This window comes from Cetorhinus maximus, chromosome 21 (assembly GCF_964194155.1).
Source record: "Cetorhinus maximus chromosome 21, sCetMax3.hap1.1, whole genome shotgun sequence".
Classification (NCBI taxonomy): Eukaryota; Metazoa; Chordata; class Chondrichthyes; order Lamniformes; family Cetorhinidae; genus Cetorhinus; species Cetorhinus maximus.
Window position 1 is genome coordinate 25,998,113 of NC_135899.1, and position 22,095 is coordinate 26,020,207.

The window sequence follows — 22,095 nt, forward strand, 5'->3', positions numbered from 1 at the left end:
ATGCCAACCTTCCTCATGCTTCTCACATGATTCAAAAGTGTAGCAATGCAGATTTTTCTCTACACAGAATGCTGGCACCTGTTTAAAGGTGAATTTGAGGAAACCTGTCCCTAAACAAACCTTCAGCTCCTTGTTTGCAGCTGATGTTTGGCTTTCAGCTTGTTTGGTTCCTCTAACAATGGAAAATTCCAGAACCAATCAACGCTTCTCCACCTATTGGTGCCTGATAAAAGCCAATGGCAACAAAGATTCAGACCCACACCCAAAGAACAGCTCGCCTGATTTGTCGATTAGATCCTGAAAATCAGTTGAGAAGCTGCAGTTTGTCAAGTGTTCAGCAAACGTGGCCTACTGAGGAGTGATAGTTAACTCTCTCTTTCACCATAACCGTCATGTGCAGCACATCCAAATTTACCCAACTCACTCCAGCCCTTTGAGGCTTTGAGGCCTGAATTTTCCCAGTACTTTGGAGATGGACTGGGGTGCGGGAGGGCTGGCAGTATGGTGAGGGAAGGCGTTGGGAGGGGAGCCCGAAGTCTTCCTGCTCGGGTGCCATAGCAGCGAGAAACTTGGCAATGTGCCCATTGAGCCACATAAATGACCGTTAAGGGTCACTTCCTGCCTCCGTGAGCACTCTTCCCATGTCTGGAGAGCCCGCTGCTGCATGATGAGACCACCAGATAAACCCTGGTGGCATCCCAGCGGGTTCCGGGGGTGTCCATGGAGGGCCACCCCCCCCCACCTCCCCCCATCACCTGTGGCCACGGTGCAGCTGATGCTCCATGATTCCCCCCACCTCCCCACCCACCCGATCACTGGGGCCTGCCTGCTTGGCCCTGGATTCCGCTAACCTAACCCGTCTCTCTTCTAGAGCACCCAGGCATTCTCTGCCTGGTGTTTACAACCTCCGAGATGTTCACCTCTTGCAGTGACGCTGCTGAGGCTGCAGAAAGCCAGCAGCCGTTGGGGGCAGGTCATTGTCCTTAATTGGACAATGCCCCCGATGGCAGCCTCTTAATTGGTCACCGCCAACTGGGTCCCACCACCTGCCAGAGTGGAGTTGGATCTCGACTTCAGCCCTGGAGGCGGGACTTCAAGCCAAGCAGAAAAATTCAGCCCGCAGTTGCCCTTGATTTATTTATTTAAAAAATTGTGTCCTTTGCAGTTACAAGCTGTCGTGCGAGGTCGAGCCGCCAGCAGAAGTGACCAGTACTCCCTCAAAGCCTCGGCCGACATTAATCATCACGCACTGCAATGAGTAAGTTTCGTACGTTTTTGGCTTCGTAGATCTATCAAATGCCGTAGTTGAAATTCTAGCCCAGGATTTTCAATCTATTAATGAAGGCCATTTGAAATATTTTTCAAAACGCTTACAGTGACTTGGAAGGAGTGGGGTTTTATAGGAGACGTGTTAAGTTGTCTAACGCACTTGAGCGTAGTGGCGGACTTCAAGAGTAGTGAAGTGGGTGGATGACATTTGTCATAGAGAAGAGTGAGTAATGCATTTCAGCAAGAAGAGTGGAGAGAGGCAATATAAATTAAATGACACAACAATTTATGCTGCATGAGAAGAGGGTGCTGATTGGTTGGCATGTGGAAGCTGATTGGTAAAGGCGTTGCCACGGAGAATGTACCAGGCAACGGTTAACTGCCAAGTTATTGTTTAAATTCAAACCAAGCAGTTCAACTCTGATCGGCCAAGGAATAGGGAATGAACCCGGAATGGCTGTTTCCCAAGTGTTTTGTTCGGTTGAAAATGCATAGAAATTGTCTCATGCAGTATAAATTGTTTTTATCTTTATTCTTGCAAATCTGTCCTGATGAATCCAAGATGAAAAGCTTTGACAGCATGTCTCTTTTTATCAGCAATAAGATGGTTGCAAAGGTAAATGCTGACTTTCTAATGTGGGGCTTCTTACCGTTTCAGCCCCCCTTCTGGCCAGAACAGCCCCACAGTGTTTACTGGCGGCTTAGCACCATGGGATGTACCCGGCTCACCGACGCCAGACCCGGACTGCACCTCCGAATTTGCTGGGCTCAAGGAGCACTCATTCAAACCGATTAACGCGTTGCTATGCAAGGTTGCCCGGGTAACGGTCGCTATGCCTTACCTATCCAAAATGCATTGTAAAAAAGGAAGAACATGCATTTTATTGGCATGATCTCAGGGTGTCCCAAAGTGCATTACACAGTGCTTCCCAATTTATTCCCGGTGTGACTCTATTCGAGTGCCTCAGACTTCATGTGACCTGGGGTGAAAATTCAGCGGGAGAGCTGTTGAACAGTTGGGGGAGGGGAGGGTGGAGGCTTCAGTGTTGAGCATGAGGGGGTGTGGGGGTAGGAGTTGAGCATGCCCCATCTCCCCCTCCTTCACTCCCCATCACTCTTCCTTCAACCCCCGCCCCCCGCATCTCGCTTTCACCGTCCATCACCCTCTCTCCTTCACCCCCACCTCCATCCCTCCTTCACCACCCCATCTCCGTCCCTCCTTTACCCCATCTCCGTCCCTCCTTTACCCCATCTCCCGCCCTCCTTTATCGAAACTCCCTCCTTTACCCCATCTCCCTCCTTCCTTTACCTCTTTCTCCCCCCCCACCCAATCTCCCTCTCTTCTCCATCCCCCATCTCCCTCTCTCCATCACTGCCTTGGAGCTCGTGACCCTGTGACCCACAGTTTGGGAAGCCCTGGCTTTACAGTTTCCAGTAGATCTTGAAGTGTGGTCAGTGTTGGGACGTAGAAAGTGCAGAAACCAGTTTGCACACAGCAAAGCTCTGCAAACAGTAAAGTGACAATGGCCAACGATAATCACTGCCCTGCTCCTTTTCGAAACGGTGCCATGGGTTTTGTACGTCCACCTGAGGGGGGCAGATGTGTTGCTGGGGTCCCCCCCTCCCGGCTGAAGTCGGGGGGATCCTGCCAGCCGCCTTGAAGCGACTTAACACTGGGAGCAGCGTTAATTGCTTTAAGGCGAGATTTCCATCCCTCGCTCTGGAGGAAGTCCCGCCTCAGGGAGCTGCCAGCCAATCGGATAGTCGGCAGCCCTGTCAGCCCAGCGACGCCAGGCGGGAGTGATGGCTGCTGCTGGGCCTGCAGCCAGTCCCGGCGCAGAGGAGCCCGGACTCGGGGAAATCCGAGGCATTGCCGGGACCAGGCTGGCAGGCTGGGGTGAGGGTGGGTGATGGTGTAGGTTTGTGAGAATGTAGGGGTGGTAGGGTAAATGGAGAGGGGAGGGGCGGAGGTGATGCTGCCTCTGATGGGCCTATGGGATCTGCAAAGGGAATTCCGTCCCCCCACTACCCCAACAACAGTTGCCTGACACCAGACTGCGCAACTAAAGCTGCCCAACTTCGCGCATGATGTGGGCCTCCCACATCCTGGGTACCATAGGTGCAGCTTAAGTGACCATTCCCGATATCATCCCCACTCCCCGTAAAATTTCAGACATTGAGAGTGGGCACGGTGCTGGTGGGAAAGCCACACGCTGGGTTTACGAGCCTCTCTCCCCCCCAAACTTCAAGCCTGCTGGTTTCCAGCCCGCAACCCTTAGGTTTAAGACGCACATCTGGTAGAAAGCACCTCAGACAGTGCAGCACACCATCAGCGCTGGAATTTGTGTTCGTGTCTCCGGAGTGGGCCTCAAACCCACAACTTGCCAACTCAGAGGCAAGAGTGCTGCCTCCTGAGTCACAGCTGAGTGCACTGGGAGGAGGGGATTGGTCATGACAATGGGTTGAATCTTGTGGTGAGTTTGGCCAAGACAGGTGTTGCTACACAAGACTAATACTTCATTTTATGGTCCTGAGAGTTCTGGGTTCTGCCAGTGATGCAGACAGGTGTTTTATTTTTTAACCCTCAAACCCCAACCCGCTGTCCTAATGTCCCATTGAGTCTTTGACACAGAAACAGATCCAACTGATCTTCTGATATTTACGCTCCATGCGAGTATCCTCTCGTCCCTATTCATAAGATCATAAGAAATAGGTGCAGTAATTGGATCCTCAAGCCTACTCTGCCATTCAATCAGTTTATGGCTAATCTGATCGTGGTTTTAAATCCACTTTCCTGCCTGTCCCCATAAACTTTGACTACCTTGCAGATCAAAAATCTGCCTAACCCAGCCTTGAATATGTTCAATAGTCCGGCCTCCAATTTTTCCCAAAGAATTCCAAAGACTAGCAACCTTCTGAGGAAACAAATTCCTCCTCATCTCCATCTTAAATGGGAGACCCCTTATTTTCAAATTGTTCCCCCTAGTCCTAGGCTCTCCCACAAGGAGAAACGCCCCTCAAAATCCCTGTGAAGTCCCCGTAGAATCTTATATGTTTCAGTAAGGTCAGCTCTAATTTTTCAAAACTCCAGAGAATGTAAGCCCAACTTGCTAAAGCTTTCCTCAAACCTTCTCACCCTATCCTTCTGTTCCTTTCTATCTCATGTGTTTACCAAGCTACAACTTAAATGCACCGATGTTACTCACCTCAGCCACTCCCTGTGTTAGCGAGCCCCACGTTCAAAGAATTTCAAGGTTTTTGAGTTTCTTTTAATCTTTAGTTTCCAAATTTGCATTTCCTCTTTCTTAAAAGACTCTAATTTACGGTGGGGCGCAGTTCAGCTCGAGAGGCACAGTAAGAACATAGGAAATGCCGTGGCTGTCAGCTTGAACCTCGGCTGGATTTGGCAATCCTTTCGTTCAGAGAAACACTGGTGTAGTGCTTATGTGACTGGATGAGTGATCCAGAGGACATGAGTTCAAATCCAGCCAGAGAATTTGAATCCAGTCTAAATTTTAAAAAAAAGTACTGGTGCCAGTAAAAATGACCATGAAGTTGTCCGATGGTCATTTAAAAAAAATGTAACTGGTTCACCTGCTCCCTTTAGGGGAGGAAATCTGCCATCCTTACCTGATCTGCGCCTACATTTAGCTGCAGACTCACACCCACTGTGGTTGAATGACATCTGCCCTGGAAGTGGCCCAATGAACCACTTTGTTATATCAAAACCAGCAACTAAGGATGGGCAATAAATGATGGACGGCCTTGCCAGTGATGCCCATGACCTGAGAATGAATTAAAATAACTGCGCTTGTGTATCTTACTTCAGTGGTCCTTATTCAGGTGTGAAGCCATGTGAGTGGGGTGACCCTGTCCCCATTTGATGTCCATTTGTGTGGACTTTCCAATAAGATCAGAAGTGGGAAGGCTCAGAAGGATCAGCGAGGCTCATTCTAGCACCCCTGCAGCCAGCAGTGCCGAGGGCTGGCAACCTCACACAGGAACACAGGGCTTAACCAATTGGTACAGCTCAGTGCCACGCTGAAGGAATCCACCTAATCACCAAGTCACCGTGTGAGCGTTCTTCACCATTTGCAGCATAAGTCCTTAACCCCAATTTTAACCTGACTGATTGGGGGCGGGTCAAGTGGGGGTGGGTCAGATGTCTGTTTACACCCCCCCCCACCATTACACCAACCCTCTTCACCACCCCCCACCCCCAATTTATAAAGCCAATAAAATCGGACAGAGTACAATCCCACCCAAACTCAGCCCATTCCCTCTGGATTGGTTACAATTGGACCATTGTCACCGAATAGTAGTGAAGCTGACTTGGCAATTATGTTGATTGGCTGGTTAAAACCAGGGGCTCTTATTTCAGGAGCAATCAGTAAGCTAACTGACTTCAGGAACAGTTGAGCCTAATTTTAACTTGGTGCTTTGAACGAGTGAAAATCTTGCCCTCTGTTTCGATACGGAGGGTAATTTTAACCTCAACCACCCAACATCCATTGACAATAACAGACAGTAAACACAGACATCTAAGCTACCCTGCTAGGGTAGATTAGGTTATTATCTCACTACATTGACATTGTTGTGTGTTTGAAAAAAAGGTACTCCAGTTAAACATTGAACTTTATTAACACAATAATACCAGCAGAGACCCTACAAAACATCATTTGTGATGAAATTAGTATCTTTATTGCAACAGTAGTTCTTTAAATCCCCACCCCATGCCATTCCATCCTTCTCATGCCATACCCATCCCATTCCTTTCATCCCTCTCATATCATCCCTATCCCATTCCCTCTTCCTATGCCACCCACCCCCCTAACTCCATTCCATATCTCCCATGCATTAGGAGATAAGAACATAAGACTTAGGAGCAGAAGTAGGCCATTCAGACCTTTGAGCCCACTCCATTATTCAATAAGATCATAGCTAATCTGGTTGTGGTCTCAACTCCACTCTCCTGTCTGGTCCCCCTTGACTCCCTTGTCTATCAAAAATCTGTTTAACTCTGCTTTGAATAAATTCAATGACCCTGCTCCCATTGCTCACTGGGGAAGAGAATTTCACATACCTCCTGAGAGAAAAATAATTCTCCTCATCTCAGTCTTAAACAGGAGACCTCTTACACTTAATTTGTGTCCCCTAGTTCTAGTCTGTCCCCACAAGTGGAAATATCATCCCGGTATCTATTCTGTCAAGTCCCCTTAGGATCTTATATGTTTCATTCCTCCCAGGCATTCCAGATCCCCCTGCCCCCACCATGCTCTCCCCTGCCCTGGCCACCCATCTCACATGTTACCTACCCCATCACATGCCATCTTCCTGCCTTCCCCCTCATCCCCACCACCATCTTCCCTCCTTTCTCACCCTCTGCTGTCTTCCCTCCTCCTTCACCCCACCCTCTTGTAGAGTGCTTTATTTTTGATAAGAGGGTTCGGCAAAACTCTGTTGCTCTGCACTGTGGGATAACAGTTGGCAAATTAAATATTTTAAACCCTTTATTGTAGCATCCAAGGCATCCTGGCCACCACCTTAAACTGACTGATCCACACCATCCAGACAGACAAAAGCTATTGTACGCTTATTATTATCGATTAACAAAATAACCACTTTGCCACTTTCCGAAAAAGAAGGACTTGCATTTATAGCACGCCTTTCGTTCTAAATCACTTTACGGCTAATAAAGTGCAGTTGTTGGCCATGGCTCAGTGGATGGCACTCTCATCTCTGAGCGTGAAGGTTGCAAGTCCCACTCCAGCACATGACCACAAAAACCCAGGCTGACGGAATAGTGCAGTACTGAAGGAGCACTGCACTGTCAGAGGTGCCGTCTTTCAGAAGAGATGTTAAGCCGAGGCCCTGCATGCCTTCTCCGGTGGACATAAACGATTCTATGGCCACTATTTTGAAGAAGAGCAAAGGAGTTAAGCCCAATACCCTGGTCAATATTCATCCCTCAATCAACATCACAAAAAACAGATCTGTATCACATTGCTCTTTGTGGGAGCTTGCTGTGCATGTTTCCGTCATTGCAGCACCGTCTACACTTCAGAAGTACTTCCTTGGCTGTGAAGTGCTTTGGAGCATCCTAAAGATTGTGAAAGGCACTATATAAATGTAAAGTTTTCCTTTTTAAACATTGTAAATGAAGCAGCCAATTTGCACACAGCTAGACCTCACACCCAACAATGTGATATGGACCGGATCATTTTACTGATCGATAAACATTGGCTAGTGGAGAACTCCCTCTGCTGTTCTGCGTAATAACACCATGGGATCATTTTTATCATCCTGAGAGCGGTCAGATGGAGCTCCAGTTTAATGTCTCATCCAACAGACTTCACACAGGAGTGTCAGCCTAGATTTTGTGCTAAGGTCTCTGGAGTTAGGGCTTGAACCCAGAATCTTCTGACTTAGTGACACTTGACACCCAGTCGATAGGAAGACTTTAAAAAAAATTTATTCATGGGATGTGGGCATCGCTGGCTAGGCCAGCATTTATTGCCCATCCCTAATTGCCCTTGAGAAGGTGGTGGTGAGCTGCCTTCTTAACCGCTGCAGTCCATGAGTGTAGGTATACGCACAGTACTGTTGGGGAGGGAGTACCAGGATTTTGACCCAGCGACAGGGAAGGAATGGTGATGTATTTCTGAATCGGGATTGTGTGTGGCTTGGAGGGGAACTTGCAGTTGATGGTGTTCCCATGTGTCTGCTGTCCTTGTCCTTCTAGATGATAGCAATTGTTGGTTTGGAAGGTGCTGTCTAAGGAGCCTTGGTAAGTTCTTGCAGTGCATCTTGTAGACGGTACACACTGCTGCTACTGTGCTTTGGTGGTGGAGAGAGTGAATGATTGTGGATGGGGTGCCAATCAAGTGGGCTGCTGTGTCCTGGATGGTGTCGAGCTTCTTGAGTGTTGTTGGGTTAGTTCACTGGGTTATTTCCTTCTCGATTCACCAAACCGATACGTGTCAAGGAATTATGTAAAACTCTAATCCCTGGCTAGGCCTCAGCTGGAGTATTGTGTCCAATTCTGAGCACCATCCTCGGGAAGGTTAGGAGGTTTATCAGCGACGACCCCATGGATGTAGGACTTCAGTTAATGTGGAGACAGGAGAAACTGTGGCAATTCTCCTCAGAGCAGAGAAGATTAAGGGAAGGTTTAATTGAGGTGTTCAAATCTTTGAAATGTTTTTATAGCATAAATAGCGAGAAGCTGTTTCCTCTGGTAAGTGTGTCAGTAACCAGAGCCATAAATTGAAAATAATTGGCAAGAGAACTAAGAGGGGGTATGAGGAAAAATTCCTTCACACAGAGGGTTGCTAGTATCTGTAACATGCCATCGGAAGGAGCAGTGGAATCATTTAACTTTCAAAGGGAAATGAGTTTGAAGAGAACTGATTTTCAGGTTTATGGGGATAAAGTAGTGGTATGGGTTTAATTAGATAACTCTTTCAAAGAGCAAGCACAGGCACGATAGGCCGAATGGCCTCCTTCTGTGCTGTAAGATTGTATGAAGCTCTTCTGAGACATTAACAACTGCTAAAGTGATTACCTTGACTAGATTCGTTTCACTGAGTCAAGCAACAGGGGTTAATGCGATATCAATCTCTATCTCTTTTTGCAGCACACAAAGTTCCCCTCGGTCTCCTCCCTAGACTCTGCCGGGATTGACCCAAGCCCGACCTGCCCTCCTTCCCCCTCCACTTTGTCTCCCACCGCCACCTTTGTCAAAGGGCACAGGCGGTCTGCGTCCTGTGGCGCCACATATGCGCCCCCGTCTGCGCCCATAGGCTCGCCGCAGTCCGACTGCCGAATCATCCGTGTGCGTGTGGACGTCGCCAATGGAAACTTGTACAAGAGCATTTTGGTAGGTAGTCCTTGCCTGTGAGGCAAATTTCTTGAAAGTCCATTCTCGGGATGTGGGCATCATTGACAAGGCCAGCACTTATTGCTCCTCCCTAATTGCCCTTGAGAAGGTGGTGGTGAGGTGCCTTCTTGAACCGCTGCAGTCCACGTGGTGTAGGTTCACCCACAGTGCTGTTAGGGAGGGAGTTTCAGGGTTTTGACCCAGTGACAGTGAAGCACGGCGATATATTTCCAAATCAGGATGGTGTGTGACTTGGAGAGGAACTTGCAGGTGGTGGTGTCCCCATCTATCTGCTGTCCTTGTCCTTCTAGGTGGTAGAGGTCATGAGTTTGGTAAGTGCTGTGGAAGAAGCCTTGGTGAGTTGCTGCGGTGCAACTTTTGTATGGTACACACTGCTGCCACAGAGGAGGGTGCGCAGTGGTGGATGGGCTGCTGACTAAGCGGGCAGTTTCATCCTGGACCCTGAGTGTTGTTGTGGAAAATTGCAGACGTCTTCAGAATATTAGCTTTAATAGACCCTTTAACTCTCGTAACAGGCCATCCGCCGCACCTGCCACTACCCAAATTGGGTTAGAGGTGAGAACACCGCTCTCTGAGGCCAATTGTTCAGCTCTCCTGCCTCTGGCCCGGCCTCTGGTGTGATACAAAAATCCAGCCCATAAAGTTCAATGTCCTTGCAAATGCAAATAAGAGGTTGATTTTAACTATGGGTGAGAGCGAATAATGGTCAACATCAGACTGGCCTCCCATTTTATAATATGTCCAATCTCCCTTCGATGGACTTCAATGGGGATGTAAATCGGATGGGTTGTAAAATGTGCTGCTAAATTGAACTTGCATATTCTACACCATCAGCCAAATTATGTCTCCACCAACCTCCCCCCATCCCTCCCCAGCCCAACCCCAACAACGAAAATCTACATGGGATCATTATTGAATATTATGGAACTGGGCTACAGGTTTCCATAACTCCAGTCCAATATAATGAATTGCACTCCACCCTCTTTCCACAGGTCTCCAGCCAGGACAAAACCCCTGCCGTCATAGGGAAGGCTCTGGAAAAGCACAACCAGGATGCCAGCGCAGCCGCGTCTTACGAACTGGTGCAGCTCATCTCCGAGGACAAAGGTGATGGGTCTTGGTGGGGTCGATTGCATGGGAGTGGGTGGGGAATGTAAATGTTAATGTCTCAGAAGAGATTCATACAACCTTACAGCGCAGAAGGGGGCCATTTGACTCATCGTGCCTGTGCTTGCTCTTTGAAAGAGCTATCCAATTAAACCCATGCCTGACTGGAGAGTCTCGAGCTACGGGGTTCATAATTTCAGAATAAGGGGATTTAGGACTGAGATGAGGAGCAATTTGAGATGAGGAGGAAAAGGCTTGTAGATTTTTGTAATTCTCCCGCCCGGAATGTTTTGGATGCTCAGCCGTTGAGCATATTCAGGACTCAGATTGATAGATTTTTGGATACTAAGGGAATTAAGGGATATAGGGATGGTGTGGGAAGGAGGAGTTGAGGAAGAAGATCAACCATGATCTTATTGAATGGTGGAGCAGGCCCAAAGTGCTAAATGGCCTACTCCAGCTCCTATTTCTTATGCTCTTTATGTCTTGCATTTGGGTGAATTCAGTATATTCTGAATCAATCCTTTATTTTGAGCTTTCTCCTGCTTGTCAGTTGGAACTCAAGGCAAATAAGAGGTTGTTTTGACACCATGGGTTGGAAACTCCACTTTGTATACAATAGGGAATTAGGCCGCAAGTTGGGCCTAAAGTTGCGCTGGTTAGGTTATCGTTCAAGTTTCCACCAAAATGTACTTGCAAAATCACACACGACATCTTCCACAAACTCACGCACTCAGGCAGCAGAATAGAATGCAATTGTTAATATTTCTTCTTAGTTTTAAAAGATATCCGTTGACATATTTAAGAGTGGGTAACCGGTACAGTCTAAACAGTACGGCTGAAAATGTTTTTTATTATTTATTCTTTCATGGGATGTGGCTGATGCTGGCAAAGGCAGCATTTGTTTCCCATTTCCAATTGCCCTTGAACTGAGTAGCTTGCTTTTCAGAGGGCAGGGCAGTTAAGAATCACATTTTGACCAGACCAGGATTTTCCTTCCCTCGAGGGCATTAGTGAACCAGATGGGGTTTTTATGACAACCAGTGATAGTTTCATGGTCAGTATTACTGAGACAAGCTTTCAACTCTAGAATTATTAATTAATTGAATTTAAATGCCACCAGCTGCCATGCTGGGATTTGGACCCATGTCCCCAGAGCATTAACCTGGGCCTTTACTAGGCCAGTGACATTATCTTTCTCTCGTCCATCTCCCTCATAGCATACTAACCATTTTAATAAGAGTTTTTAGTCCACCAACTGAGTAACCTGATTTTAAATCATTGAGTATGACTTTAAAAATGTACCGAGCCATTTACTAGTTTCATTGTAACCTAGTCAGTTTCTCAGTAAATTACATGTTTTTTAACACATAAGAGCTTTTCAAATGTGTCAACTCATGCCTGTGCACGTAAAAAGGCACCAAGCTCAAGTTGAGGAGCCTTCTCGAAGTGGAATTAGATGTGGTGACTACTTTGATCTGGCCAGTTTTGTTGACTGGTCTAGTTTACAACACCATGAATTTTAAACCAATGCAAAGGATCATGGGAACTTCATTTACACTAGGCATAACTTAGGCTTGAGTTTCTGTGGTCTTTTTTTGTCTGCATTCCAGCCAATGGTGCCTATAAAACTAGTGGAAATTCTCTGCTCTTGTTTAGCATCCTCTTTCCTCCTTTAAAATGCAACTTATAAACTATCTCTTCAATGAAGCTTTTGGCCATGTGACCGAATATCCCCTTGAGTATTGCTGAAAAAAGAGAAGCTTTTTGTCTTGCACTCATCAGGACACTTTGCAAGAGTACCAATATAAGGGAAAAACAGCAATTCATGCTGTATGAGAAGAGTGTGTGGATTGGTTGGCAAGTGGACACTGATTGTTAGAGGCATTGCCATGGAACATGCACCAATTGAAGGGAACTGACAGTTAACTGCCAAGCATTGTTTGACATTTAAACGAGGCAGCTTGACCCTGATTGGTTAAGGCATTACGAATGGCTGTCACTTATTTTGTTTAGTTGAAACATGCGCAATGTGTGTATATGTTCTTTCTGTCTGCAAAGAACAGGGTCCTGTGTATTAATATATGTAGCTTCCAGTACATGATCCATGAGAAAGGTCTTCGATGGAACCTTGCATATTTCCGATATGTAGATGATACCTTTGCTATATTTAAATCCGCAGCTGCATGTAATAACTTCCTTGCATGTCTTAATGGGTTCCATCCTGCGCTCAAATTCACCTTTGAAATGAAGCAGTCAAATGAACTCCCTTTCTTTGACGTACTAGTTGACAAATCTGCCAGGGGTTTCTCTACCACAGTCTTACCGCAAGCCTACCTTCACTGGTCAATATACGCGTTGGGATTCTTACAGTTTCACACGCTATAAGATTGCTCTTATCGGCAACCTTGTAAATAGGGCCTGAGCCATTTGCTCACCATGTAAGCTTGATGCTGAAATAGGGCCCATTAAAGACATCCTATGGGATAATAGCTACCCTGATCAGATCATTTCACGCTGTATATCACACAAACTCATGAATGGGCCTAAGGCTGTCACTTTTGGCCCCGAAAAGTACCCAGTCTACCTCAGATTACCCTGGAAGGACAAGGTATCTCAAAAATTTGAGCAACAGGTGAAGCTAGCTGTTTCACGCTGCTACTATGCAGTAGCAACACGAGTGATATTTGCCACTAACAGGATGCTGCCGTCAAGCCAAAAAGACATTCTGCCTATCACACAATGAGTAATGTGGTATATGAATTTCAGTGCCTGTAGGATTCTAGGTGTGTAGACTGTACATCTCAAAGACTGGCAGATCATATCAAACAGCATATCCCAGCTGGTGTTCGCAATGGGCAAGGTACAGACTGTACCCAACCAGCCTGTGCTTGCAAAACTCAAAACAGAGTGTCCAATATTAGATGTGATTTGGCGATTGGACAACATTTGCTAAACAATCCGCAGTGTGCTAAGAATTACACTGACAACCAATTTAAGATTGTCAATTGGGCTTGCAGTGTGGCGCATTTGCGTGTACTGGAAGCTACATATATTAATACACAGAGCCCTGTTCTTTGCAGACAGAAAAAACATGGACATATATTACACCTGTTTCAGCTGAACAAAGTAAGTGACAGCCATTTGCTTACTTATTCCTCAGGGCAATGCCTTGACGAATCAGGATCAAGCTGCCTTGTTTAAATTTCAAACAATGCTTAGCAGTTAACTGTCAGTCACCATCAATTGGTGCATGCTCCATGGCAACGCCTCTACCAAACAGCATCCACTTGCCAACCATCAGCACTCTCTTCTCATACAGCGTAAATTGTTGTTTTCCCTGTATATTGATTTTCTTGCAAAGCGTCCTGATGAGTGCAAGACAAAATCTTCGACATTTCTCTTTTTTCAGCAATACTCAAGGAGATATTCAGTCACATGACCAAATGCTTGATCAAAGATATAGGTTATAAGTAGCACCTCAAAGGTGGAAAGAGAAGTAGAGAGGTTTAGGGAGAGAATTTAAGAATTAGGGCTTGGACAGCTGAAAGCAAGGCCACCAATGGTGGAATGAATAAAACCTGGGATATACAAGAGGCTGGAAATGGAGCGCAGAGATCATGGGAAGCGGTAGGGTGGGAAGAGATCACAGAGATTGAGAGCAGCAGGGCCATGAAGGGATTTGAGAACAAGGATGAGAATTTTAAAATCGAGCCGTTGCATAACCTTATGCCAGTTGTATTTTCTCTATGTCCTTTGCAGAGTTCACCATCCCGCATAATGCCAATGTCTTCTATGCCATGAGTTCCACCAGCATTGACTTCATTCTGCGGAGAAAGGGCTACCCTTCACCGAAATTGAGAATGGAGCATGGTTCCCCCTTCCCGAAGATCAAGTCCAAGGGGATGAAGATTGCCAAGACCTTGTTTTAAAGGCCTTTTGGGAACTGAAGATTTCTGACTGTGGAAGTAAATTGTCGATACGTAGCCTGGCAGTTCATTGAAATGACATAGCGTGTGCTGATGAAAGTGAGTTGCCATGGTCATGGAGGACGGCGGAGCATTTTCCAATTTAAGCCAGGTGGAAGTACAAAGCACTAAATTTAGGGCGTTTTTTTTTGACGGGAGAAAATAAGCTTTGCTTGCTTATGGGTCATTGTTATCTTCAATGGAACCTTGTTCACTCAGCACTGGATAAAGACCACCAAGTCTTCAATTTAGGACTTTCAATGTTCAGTAATCAGAGGAGGGGTGTAGACCTAAAAGGTCAGACCCCTCTCTGTCCTGGAACCAGTGGGGGTGAATTCACTTTGATCCATGCAGAAGAAGCCTTCACGTTTCTCTGGAAGAAGCCTACTTTGTGTCTGCGGAGGCAGTAGGAGGTTCCTTTGGAACTCAAGCGCACATGGAATTCTCTGAATAAGGAGAAGCTCTTTGACTTAAGTGGAGCAGCTGTGTCCTTCCTGCCAGAGATTTGATTGCCATACTCAAGGCTGTGTGGGTGTGGATTAACCCACAGAGGCGGGAATGGCAATAAGAGGACACCTACCGCTTTCGTCCCAGTGCATTTCTCACTCCGCAGGAGCTCACGAAGGGATGTAGACTTTCTGTACCTGAGAATGGAATCTGAAAGCACCCTCCTGTAATATGAAAGCTTTTCATGCTTAACCTGTGATGCCAGAAAGTACAAATTCCTCACGCAAACCCTTTACTTTTGCCTTGGCCTCCAAAGTGGCCATACCCTGTGTCCACTGCAACATTGTTGTTACTCTTTCATCGTTCGGCTGCTGGACAAAGTATTTAACCTGTTGGAAAACAATACCTGTGAACAGACTAAGAGCCTTGGACATTCACTATGCTGTTGGCCAAAGTGGTTTGCACTGTTTCCCACTGCTCACCAGCTTGACGATCCCGTTTCACGAGCCAAGTGTTGAATAATCACCGACCCAGTGGAAAACAGACCCAGACCCTCCCCCACCCCACACACACTGACTCCCGACCCGAGACAATATCCCGTCCTCAATCATTCCACCACCAAGGCGACAACTCCCTTCTCTGCAACGCCCATCCTGAACCTCTTCCACTGCACCGTCATTCAGAATCCCTGACGAAGAACTTGGAGCTGCCGCGGGTTAACGGTGGGGCAATAGCGCATCCGCGATAAAGGGACCGTATCTGACAGCAACAGCACCGGCAGAGTTAATCAAGAGGTGCTTTCCAGGCCAGGGTGAGTTGCATCGCTGCCCTTTCCTGGGAACACCTCACTGATCCGACCAGATAAATGTTTATGGGTCAGGGCAGCTATGGGCCGACAGACAAGCCCTTGATTGCCTTTGGCGCTCATCGACAGCGGAATGACAAGAGGCCTGCCGGTCATGTTTAATGCGGACCATCTTAGAGCCAAATCCAGCAGCAGCAGCAGCAGAAGTGCCTTTCGGCCCCACCTCGCCTGCAGCTGCCTGTACCCGGCTCAGCTACTTATCCGATGTCTTCTGTTGGGTGTTTCAAAACCTCCAGACAAATCCGACTTTATTGAGAGCAATGTGAAGGGACACCGTTCGACAGGGGGGAAAAAAAAAGAGTTTCCCCAGTTCAGAGACGATCATGCTTCAAGGAAGTCCTTCGCTAGCAGGCGTGGATTATCACTACACTGACATGAGGCCGACTGCGCGAATGGGCCTCCAATAACACTAAAGGTACCAGCACCGTCCACAGGATGCAGAAGCTGTGATACCACCTCCCTCTGCCACTGGTAACGATGGACTAAAGCTGCCCCCTATGGTGACTGACGGCAGCCTATCCGCCCCCTTCCTCCCCCACTCCCCATCGCAATGTATGTTTGTTCTCCCCTCCTGCCTCCCTGGAGTGCCGGTGAAAGGAGGTCCCGAGGCCAGACGGCACTTCAGCCACAGAATAGTGGGGGGGAGAACCGTGGACAAGGCTCTTTGCGCTTTGGTTTCTTTAAAGAAATTCGTGCATGTTAATTTTCTGTTGCCAATGAAGGTCTTCAAAGGAGCAGTTCCCTGGAGTGTTTCAGTCTAACTGACCAGGGCCAGGTCGACTTTCTCGCTTCTGGGGCTGCTTCGTGACCAGCTAATTGTTCCCTAAGGAGAAGCGGCAAGATAGTGACTGGTTTACAGGCCTCCCCGGAATTTTAAAAACCCTGAGAACGGCGAGATGCCCACAGGCACTTTAATAGCTACCGGGGGAGGGTGGGGGGGGGGCAGTGGGCAATTGTAACCCAACCTTGCCATTGGGAATCCTTTGTGATCGGGTGGGGCGGATGAGTGGGGCAGAGTGCAGGGTGTTGGGCCATGCTAGTTTTAAACTTGGCCCCGATTTGACTCTCCCATGAAGTCAATACTGGGTGAAGCGTAAAAACTGGCATTCCACCTGACCTAGGAGGATTCCCAACCGGCCAGTTAAGCTAAAATTACGCCTCCCCTCCCCTCCACAGCTCCCACTCCATCCGACCCGTTTTGCAGCATGAATTTATTGCCATCAGCATTTTCCCATCAATTTCTCACTGGGGGCATTTCTTAAGAGCCTGGTGACCAAGGCATGTGCTTGGATGTATTTATATCATTTTATTTTAAAAAAAAGAGAGAAACCAAAAGGTGGATTGTGTTGATTTGGCGTCACTTATTTATGCGTTGAATTGGTAATTGTGGGGCGCGATTGGGGTCGAACATGGCAAAAGAAGTAGGCCGTTCAGCCCCTCGAGCCTGTTTCTTTCTGCATTCAAGGTATTGCTGGCAGGTTCAGCGTTTTCTGCTTCTCCGTAATTACTGTTAAGAAGGCAATGGTGGTGGTGGTGAGCCACCCACCTTGAATCGCTTCAGTCCATGTGGGTGAGGGGACTTGCGCAGTGCTGGTGGTTCCTCTGATGTAGCTGAGTGACTTGCTACAGGTCATTTCAGTAAGCAGTTAAGAGCCAAACACATTGCGGTGGGTCTGGAGTCATGCACAAGTCCAGAACGGCCAAGGGCAGCAGAATTCCCACCCTGAAAGACACCAGTGAACCGGTTTAGCTTTTAAAACAACAATACAGTAATTGCACGGTCACCATGTCCGAAACCAGGTCATTTTAATCCCAGGTTGAAATAACTGTTGTGATAGGATTTGAACTCCTGTCTCCAGGTTACTGATACCAGTTCTCTGAGTCTGTCCCAGTAACATGAGGTGGAACCTTCCTGTTCTGAAATCTAAGCTCGGTGGCGGGAACGGAAATCGGAGCTTTTTCCGCTGGGGGAGGGGGGGTTGTTATGACCGAGAAATTGGTAAAGCTGAGTTATTTAAAAATCCCAGAGGGAAACTTTAAACAACTGTCATAACCTATAATTTTAAGTGTTATGTTTGAGATGCAACTCTAAATTCAGGAATCATACCACCAGTTCTCGAGGTTTTGCATTAAACTAAATGAAACATCTTATTAATTTACACAGGTTAAAAATATATATACACATGGCTACAAATTACTACTATCATAACTTTCAACAAACTCCCAAACTAAACTCCATTAAGGCAACAGCAACCCATAGACTTAACCAGACACAGGCAAAGCATTTTCACTTTACGAATTCAAAATGAGGTTCTTTTCACTTTGGTTCCTGTGGAGCCAGTTGGAGGCTTACGGCTACTTTTGATGTCACATTGCCTCTGCTCTACACACACAAAACTGCTGAAGTGATATCTAGCACAACCCATTGAATGTAAATTCTCATTGTATCACCGACCTCTGAACTAAACCTCTCTAACAATAAAACCCATTTCTTAGTACCAATTTTATTAATAATATCAATATATTGCTTGGTATCTGCTAGATAAGTATCAGTTTTCACCCCACTTCTTGAATGCTCTATTCAAAAAAAATGCAAATTCATGCTATCTCTCTTACATATCAAAACTAGTACACACCAAAGCATTCAGACTAGCTGGCTTTAATCCAATTAAGACACACCCACAGACTAAACCTCTAGTTTAAAAGAAAAATATTTTCCAATAATATATACATTAATAGCTTCATGACAGGGGTGCTTTTTCCACATGCGATCTTGCGCTGGTCATCTCATTATTTATGCACCTGTGAGGAACATGGCAAACATCATGGTGGGCACAGGCAGAAAGTCAACCTCCCTGCCATTACCTCATGGCGTTGGAGGTCTGGCCATCATATGTAAAGGCGACCCGCACAGCCTCCCTCCCATCCCGTCCCATCCCACCCCACCCCACCCTACCTTCACCCGCCTCCCATGTCCAGTCTTGGTCTCTCAGCTTGTGCGACCGGCACCTGTTATGAGTCAAGTTGTGAGCAGTCCCGAAGAAGATGAAACCAAAGTTGTGGAAGAAGACAAGCTTGCCATGTGCACGCCACTTAACGTGCAGTCGTAAAAGTGAATGTTCTAATTTCTTGCCGGGTGTGGGGGAGCTGAATTTGGAGGGGGATCTTAATTCTGGCGAGGTGGCCTTTTAATGAGCATGCATGAGATGCTAATGCATGCAAAACGGCTTCCGGACATTGTTCATCAGGAACCTCAACCCACCTTTAAGCTGCCTTTAAAGTCCCAAGAACAGAATTCCTATAGTTGATCCAGGTGCCAGAAGACTGGAGAACAGCTAATGTGGTTCCGCTTTTTAAGAAGGGTTGTAGAGATAAGCCAGGGAACTACAGGCCAGTGAGTCTCACGTCAGTGGTAGGGAAACTATTGGAAGGAGAGAATCTATCTCAACTTGGAGAGGCAAGTTTTGATCAAGGATAGTCAGCATAGCTTTGTCAGAGGGAGGTCATGCTTAACAAATTTGATTGAATTTTTTGAGGAGGTGACCAGGTGTGTAGATGAGGGTAGTGTAGTTGATATAGTTTATATGGATTTCAGCAAAGCCTTTGACAAGGTCCTACACGGGAGACTTATGAAGAAGGCAAATGCACATGGGATACAGGGTAATTTAATAAGGTGGATTCAAAATTGGCTTAGTTGTAGGAGATAGAGGGTGATGACAGAAGGATGCTTTAGTGACTGGAAGCCGGTGTCCAGTGGCGTACCACAGGGATCTGTGCTGGGTCCCCTATTATTTGTCATTTATATAAATGATGACTATATGGGGAGTAGGATTAGTAAGTTTGCAGATGACACAAAGATTGGCTGGGTGGTTAACAGTGAGGTTGAGTGTCTTGGGCTACAGGAAGATATAGACGGGATGGTCAAATGGGCAGATAAGTGGCAGATGGAATTTAACCCTGAAAAGTGTACGGTGATACAAGGTTGGAAGGAGTAATTTGACAAGGAAGTATTCAATGAATGGCATGACACTAGGAAGTTCTGAGGAACAAAGGGACCTTGGCGTGTGTGACCATAGATCTCTGAAGGCGGAGGGGCATGTTAGTGAGGTGGTGAAAAAGGCTTATGGGACACTTGCCTTTATCAATCAAGGCATAGATTACAAAAGTAGGGAGGTCATGTTGGAGTTGTATAGAACCTTGGTGAGGCCACAGCTGGAGTACTGTGTGCAGTTCTGGTCACCACATTATAGGAAGGATGTGATTGCATTGAAGGGGGTGCAAAGGAGATTCACCAGGATGTTGCCTGGAATGAAATATTTAAACTATGAAGAGAGATTGGATAGACTTGGGTTGTTTTCATTGGAGCAGAGAAGACTGAGGGGCGGCCTGATCAAGGTGTACAAGATAATGAGGGGCATGGACAGGGTGGATAGGGAGCAGCTGTTCCCCTTAGTTGAAGGGTCAGTCACAAAGGGGCATAATTTCAAGGTAAGGGGCAGGAGGTTTAGGGGAGATGAGAGGAAAAACTTTTTTACCCAGAGAGTGGTGACGGTCTGGAATGCGCTGCCTGGGAGGGTGGTGGAGGCGGGTTGCCTCACACCCTTTAAAAGGTACCTGGACGAGTACTTGGCACATCATAACATTCAAGGCTTTGGGCCAAGTGCTGGCAAATGGGATTAGGTCGGTAGGTCAGGTGTTTCTCACGTGTCGATGGGCCGAAGGGCCTCTTTTACACTGTGTGATTCTGCGATCTCAACTTCGGGAAACTGATTTTTGGCCTCCTGCCAAATTGCGTTTTCCTCCTTCCACCACCCCACCCCGCCGACTGCCAAGTTTCCCGTGGCTGGCGGGACTGGAGGTTTCCGCCCATGATCACTTCGCCGTCATACCCTAAGACAATGAGATAATGGGTGAGTGAACCTGTAACAACCCTCAACACCCCATCCCAACAAAAATTTGCAATCCCAGTGACGAATGGATCAAACTTTGTGACAGTAATCATGTTATGGAGCAAGCAGTCCAGAGGCCTGGACTGATAATCCGGAGAACGGGGGGTCAAATCCCCACCATGATAGCTTGTGAATTTGAATTTGGTTTGAGTTTAAAACAAAGCTGGGAATAATTAGCTGGTATCAATGAAAGTGGCCGTGGAACTGGTTCATCTTTCTCTTAACTGCCCTCTCAAGGGAGCGACTCGGTTGCATCAAATCAGGGTAACAGAGGATGGGCAATAAATTTGGTGACGCACACATCCTGAGAATGAGAATATTTTAAAATTAAGTTTGGCGCTAAAGGCATCGACTGAGTGTGTCACCGAAATCTGTAGAGGGAGGGGTGTGTGAGGTCAGGGAGTGAAGTCAAGGAGGGAATCCCTGGGGCCTGTTTCGTTCCATGCGTTTTCTGGACAAATTGTCACTTCATCCATGCCTCATGACACGACTTTGCCACCTTGCGCTCCTGGCTGGCTTCCCACATTTGACCTTCCGTAAACTCAGGGCTGGGTTTTATGCCCCCGCCATTCCACAACCCCCCCCCCACAACACACACACACCATCGTGTGTGTTTTCAACGTGGGGACATGTAAAATATGACCGGTAGCTAGCCCACCACCTTCTCGCTCACCCCCTACCCAGTTCCCCATAATATGGTAGACAGGTCGGGTGGGAGTACGGAGAGCAAAATCAGCAACCCGCCGCCCATTTTGAAAAAAATCAGTAACGGGCAATTGAACTCATTAAGGTTGCAGTTAACCCGAATATTACGCTGCCTGCGCCACAGTGTGGCTGGCATGGGTAGGCGGGTGAAACTGGGGAAGTCTGCTTTTTTACCATTCAGTGTGAAAAAACAGGAAGGACGCGGGGTTGCATCTTTTGGGGGCGGGTGCCCTGTGTGCATCTGGAGCACCCACCCCCCCCACCCAAGATGATTTCCCCCTTTGTGCCTTCCTGCCTGACCTCCAAAACCCTTTGCTCCACACCCTCCCTTGCCCCCCCTCCTTCCCTAGGATGCCCCATTGCCAGATCCCTTCCCATCCCAAAAGTCCAGGACTTACCTCAGCCCAGGCTCCATTGCTCTTCTTCCTCGGCCTGCTTGCAGTTCCAGCAGTGCCCACCACTGAATTCTGGCACTGTTGGGACTGCCAGAGCTGCCAGTCAATCAGATAGGTTGGCAACTGTTGAGGGTGGGTCCCCCTCCTAGTGAGGGGCAGAAGTCCCACTCGCTGCTCAATAAAGCCTCCAGCAGCAAGTTACTACTATAGAGGGTGGCCTTTTTTTAATTCGGTTGGTTTGGAACTGACTTTTGTAATGGAGGGGAGGGGGGAAACTGCATCAGTAATACACTCTTTCCCCCCGACCCCCCCCCCCGGCATAAAATTTAGCCTCTGAGGTCATCGAAAACTCTACTGCCCGTGTCTTAACTCACAGCAAGTTATCACCCTATCAGCCCTGTACTCGCTGACCCCAGATTGGCTCCTGGTCAAACAATGACTTGGTTTTAAGATTCTCATCCTTGTCTTCAAATCCCTTCATGGCCTTGCC

The 22,095-nt window shown here is 47.2% G+C and overlaps 1 protein-coding gene across 7 annotated transcripts in view; it reads left to right on the forward strand.

The window, feature by feature from the left end:
- The window catches only part of LOC144695773 (ral guanine nucleotide dissociation stimulator-like), a 153,829-nt gene extending 136,938 nt beyond the window's left edge, over window positions 1-16,891 (forward strand). For all 7 annotated transcript variants that reach the window (XM_078566755.1, XM_078566753.1, XM_078566751.1 and 4 more), the window contains exons 14-18: window positions 1,166-1,258; window positions 1,928-2,090; window positions 8,906-9,148; window positions 10,162-10,276; window positions 14,039-16,891. In XM_078566755.1, coding sequence (XP_078422881.1) covers window positions 1,166-1,258; window positions 1,928-2,090; window positions 8,906-9,148; window positions 10,162-10,276; window positions 14,039-14,208 — 784 coding nt within the window. In that variant the 3' untranslated portion in view covers window positions 14,209-16,891. The remainder of the gene's footprint in view (window positions 1-1,165; window positions 1,259-1,927; window positions 2,091-8,905; window positions 9,149-10,161; window positions 10,277-14,038) is intronic.
- The last annotated feature ends 5,204 nt before the right edge of the window (window positions 16,892-22,095 follow it).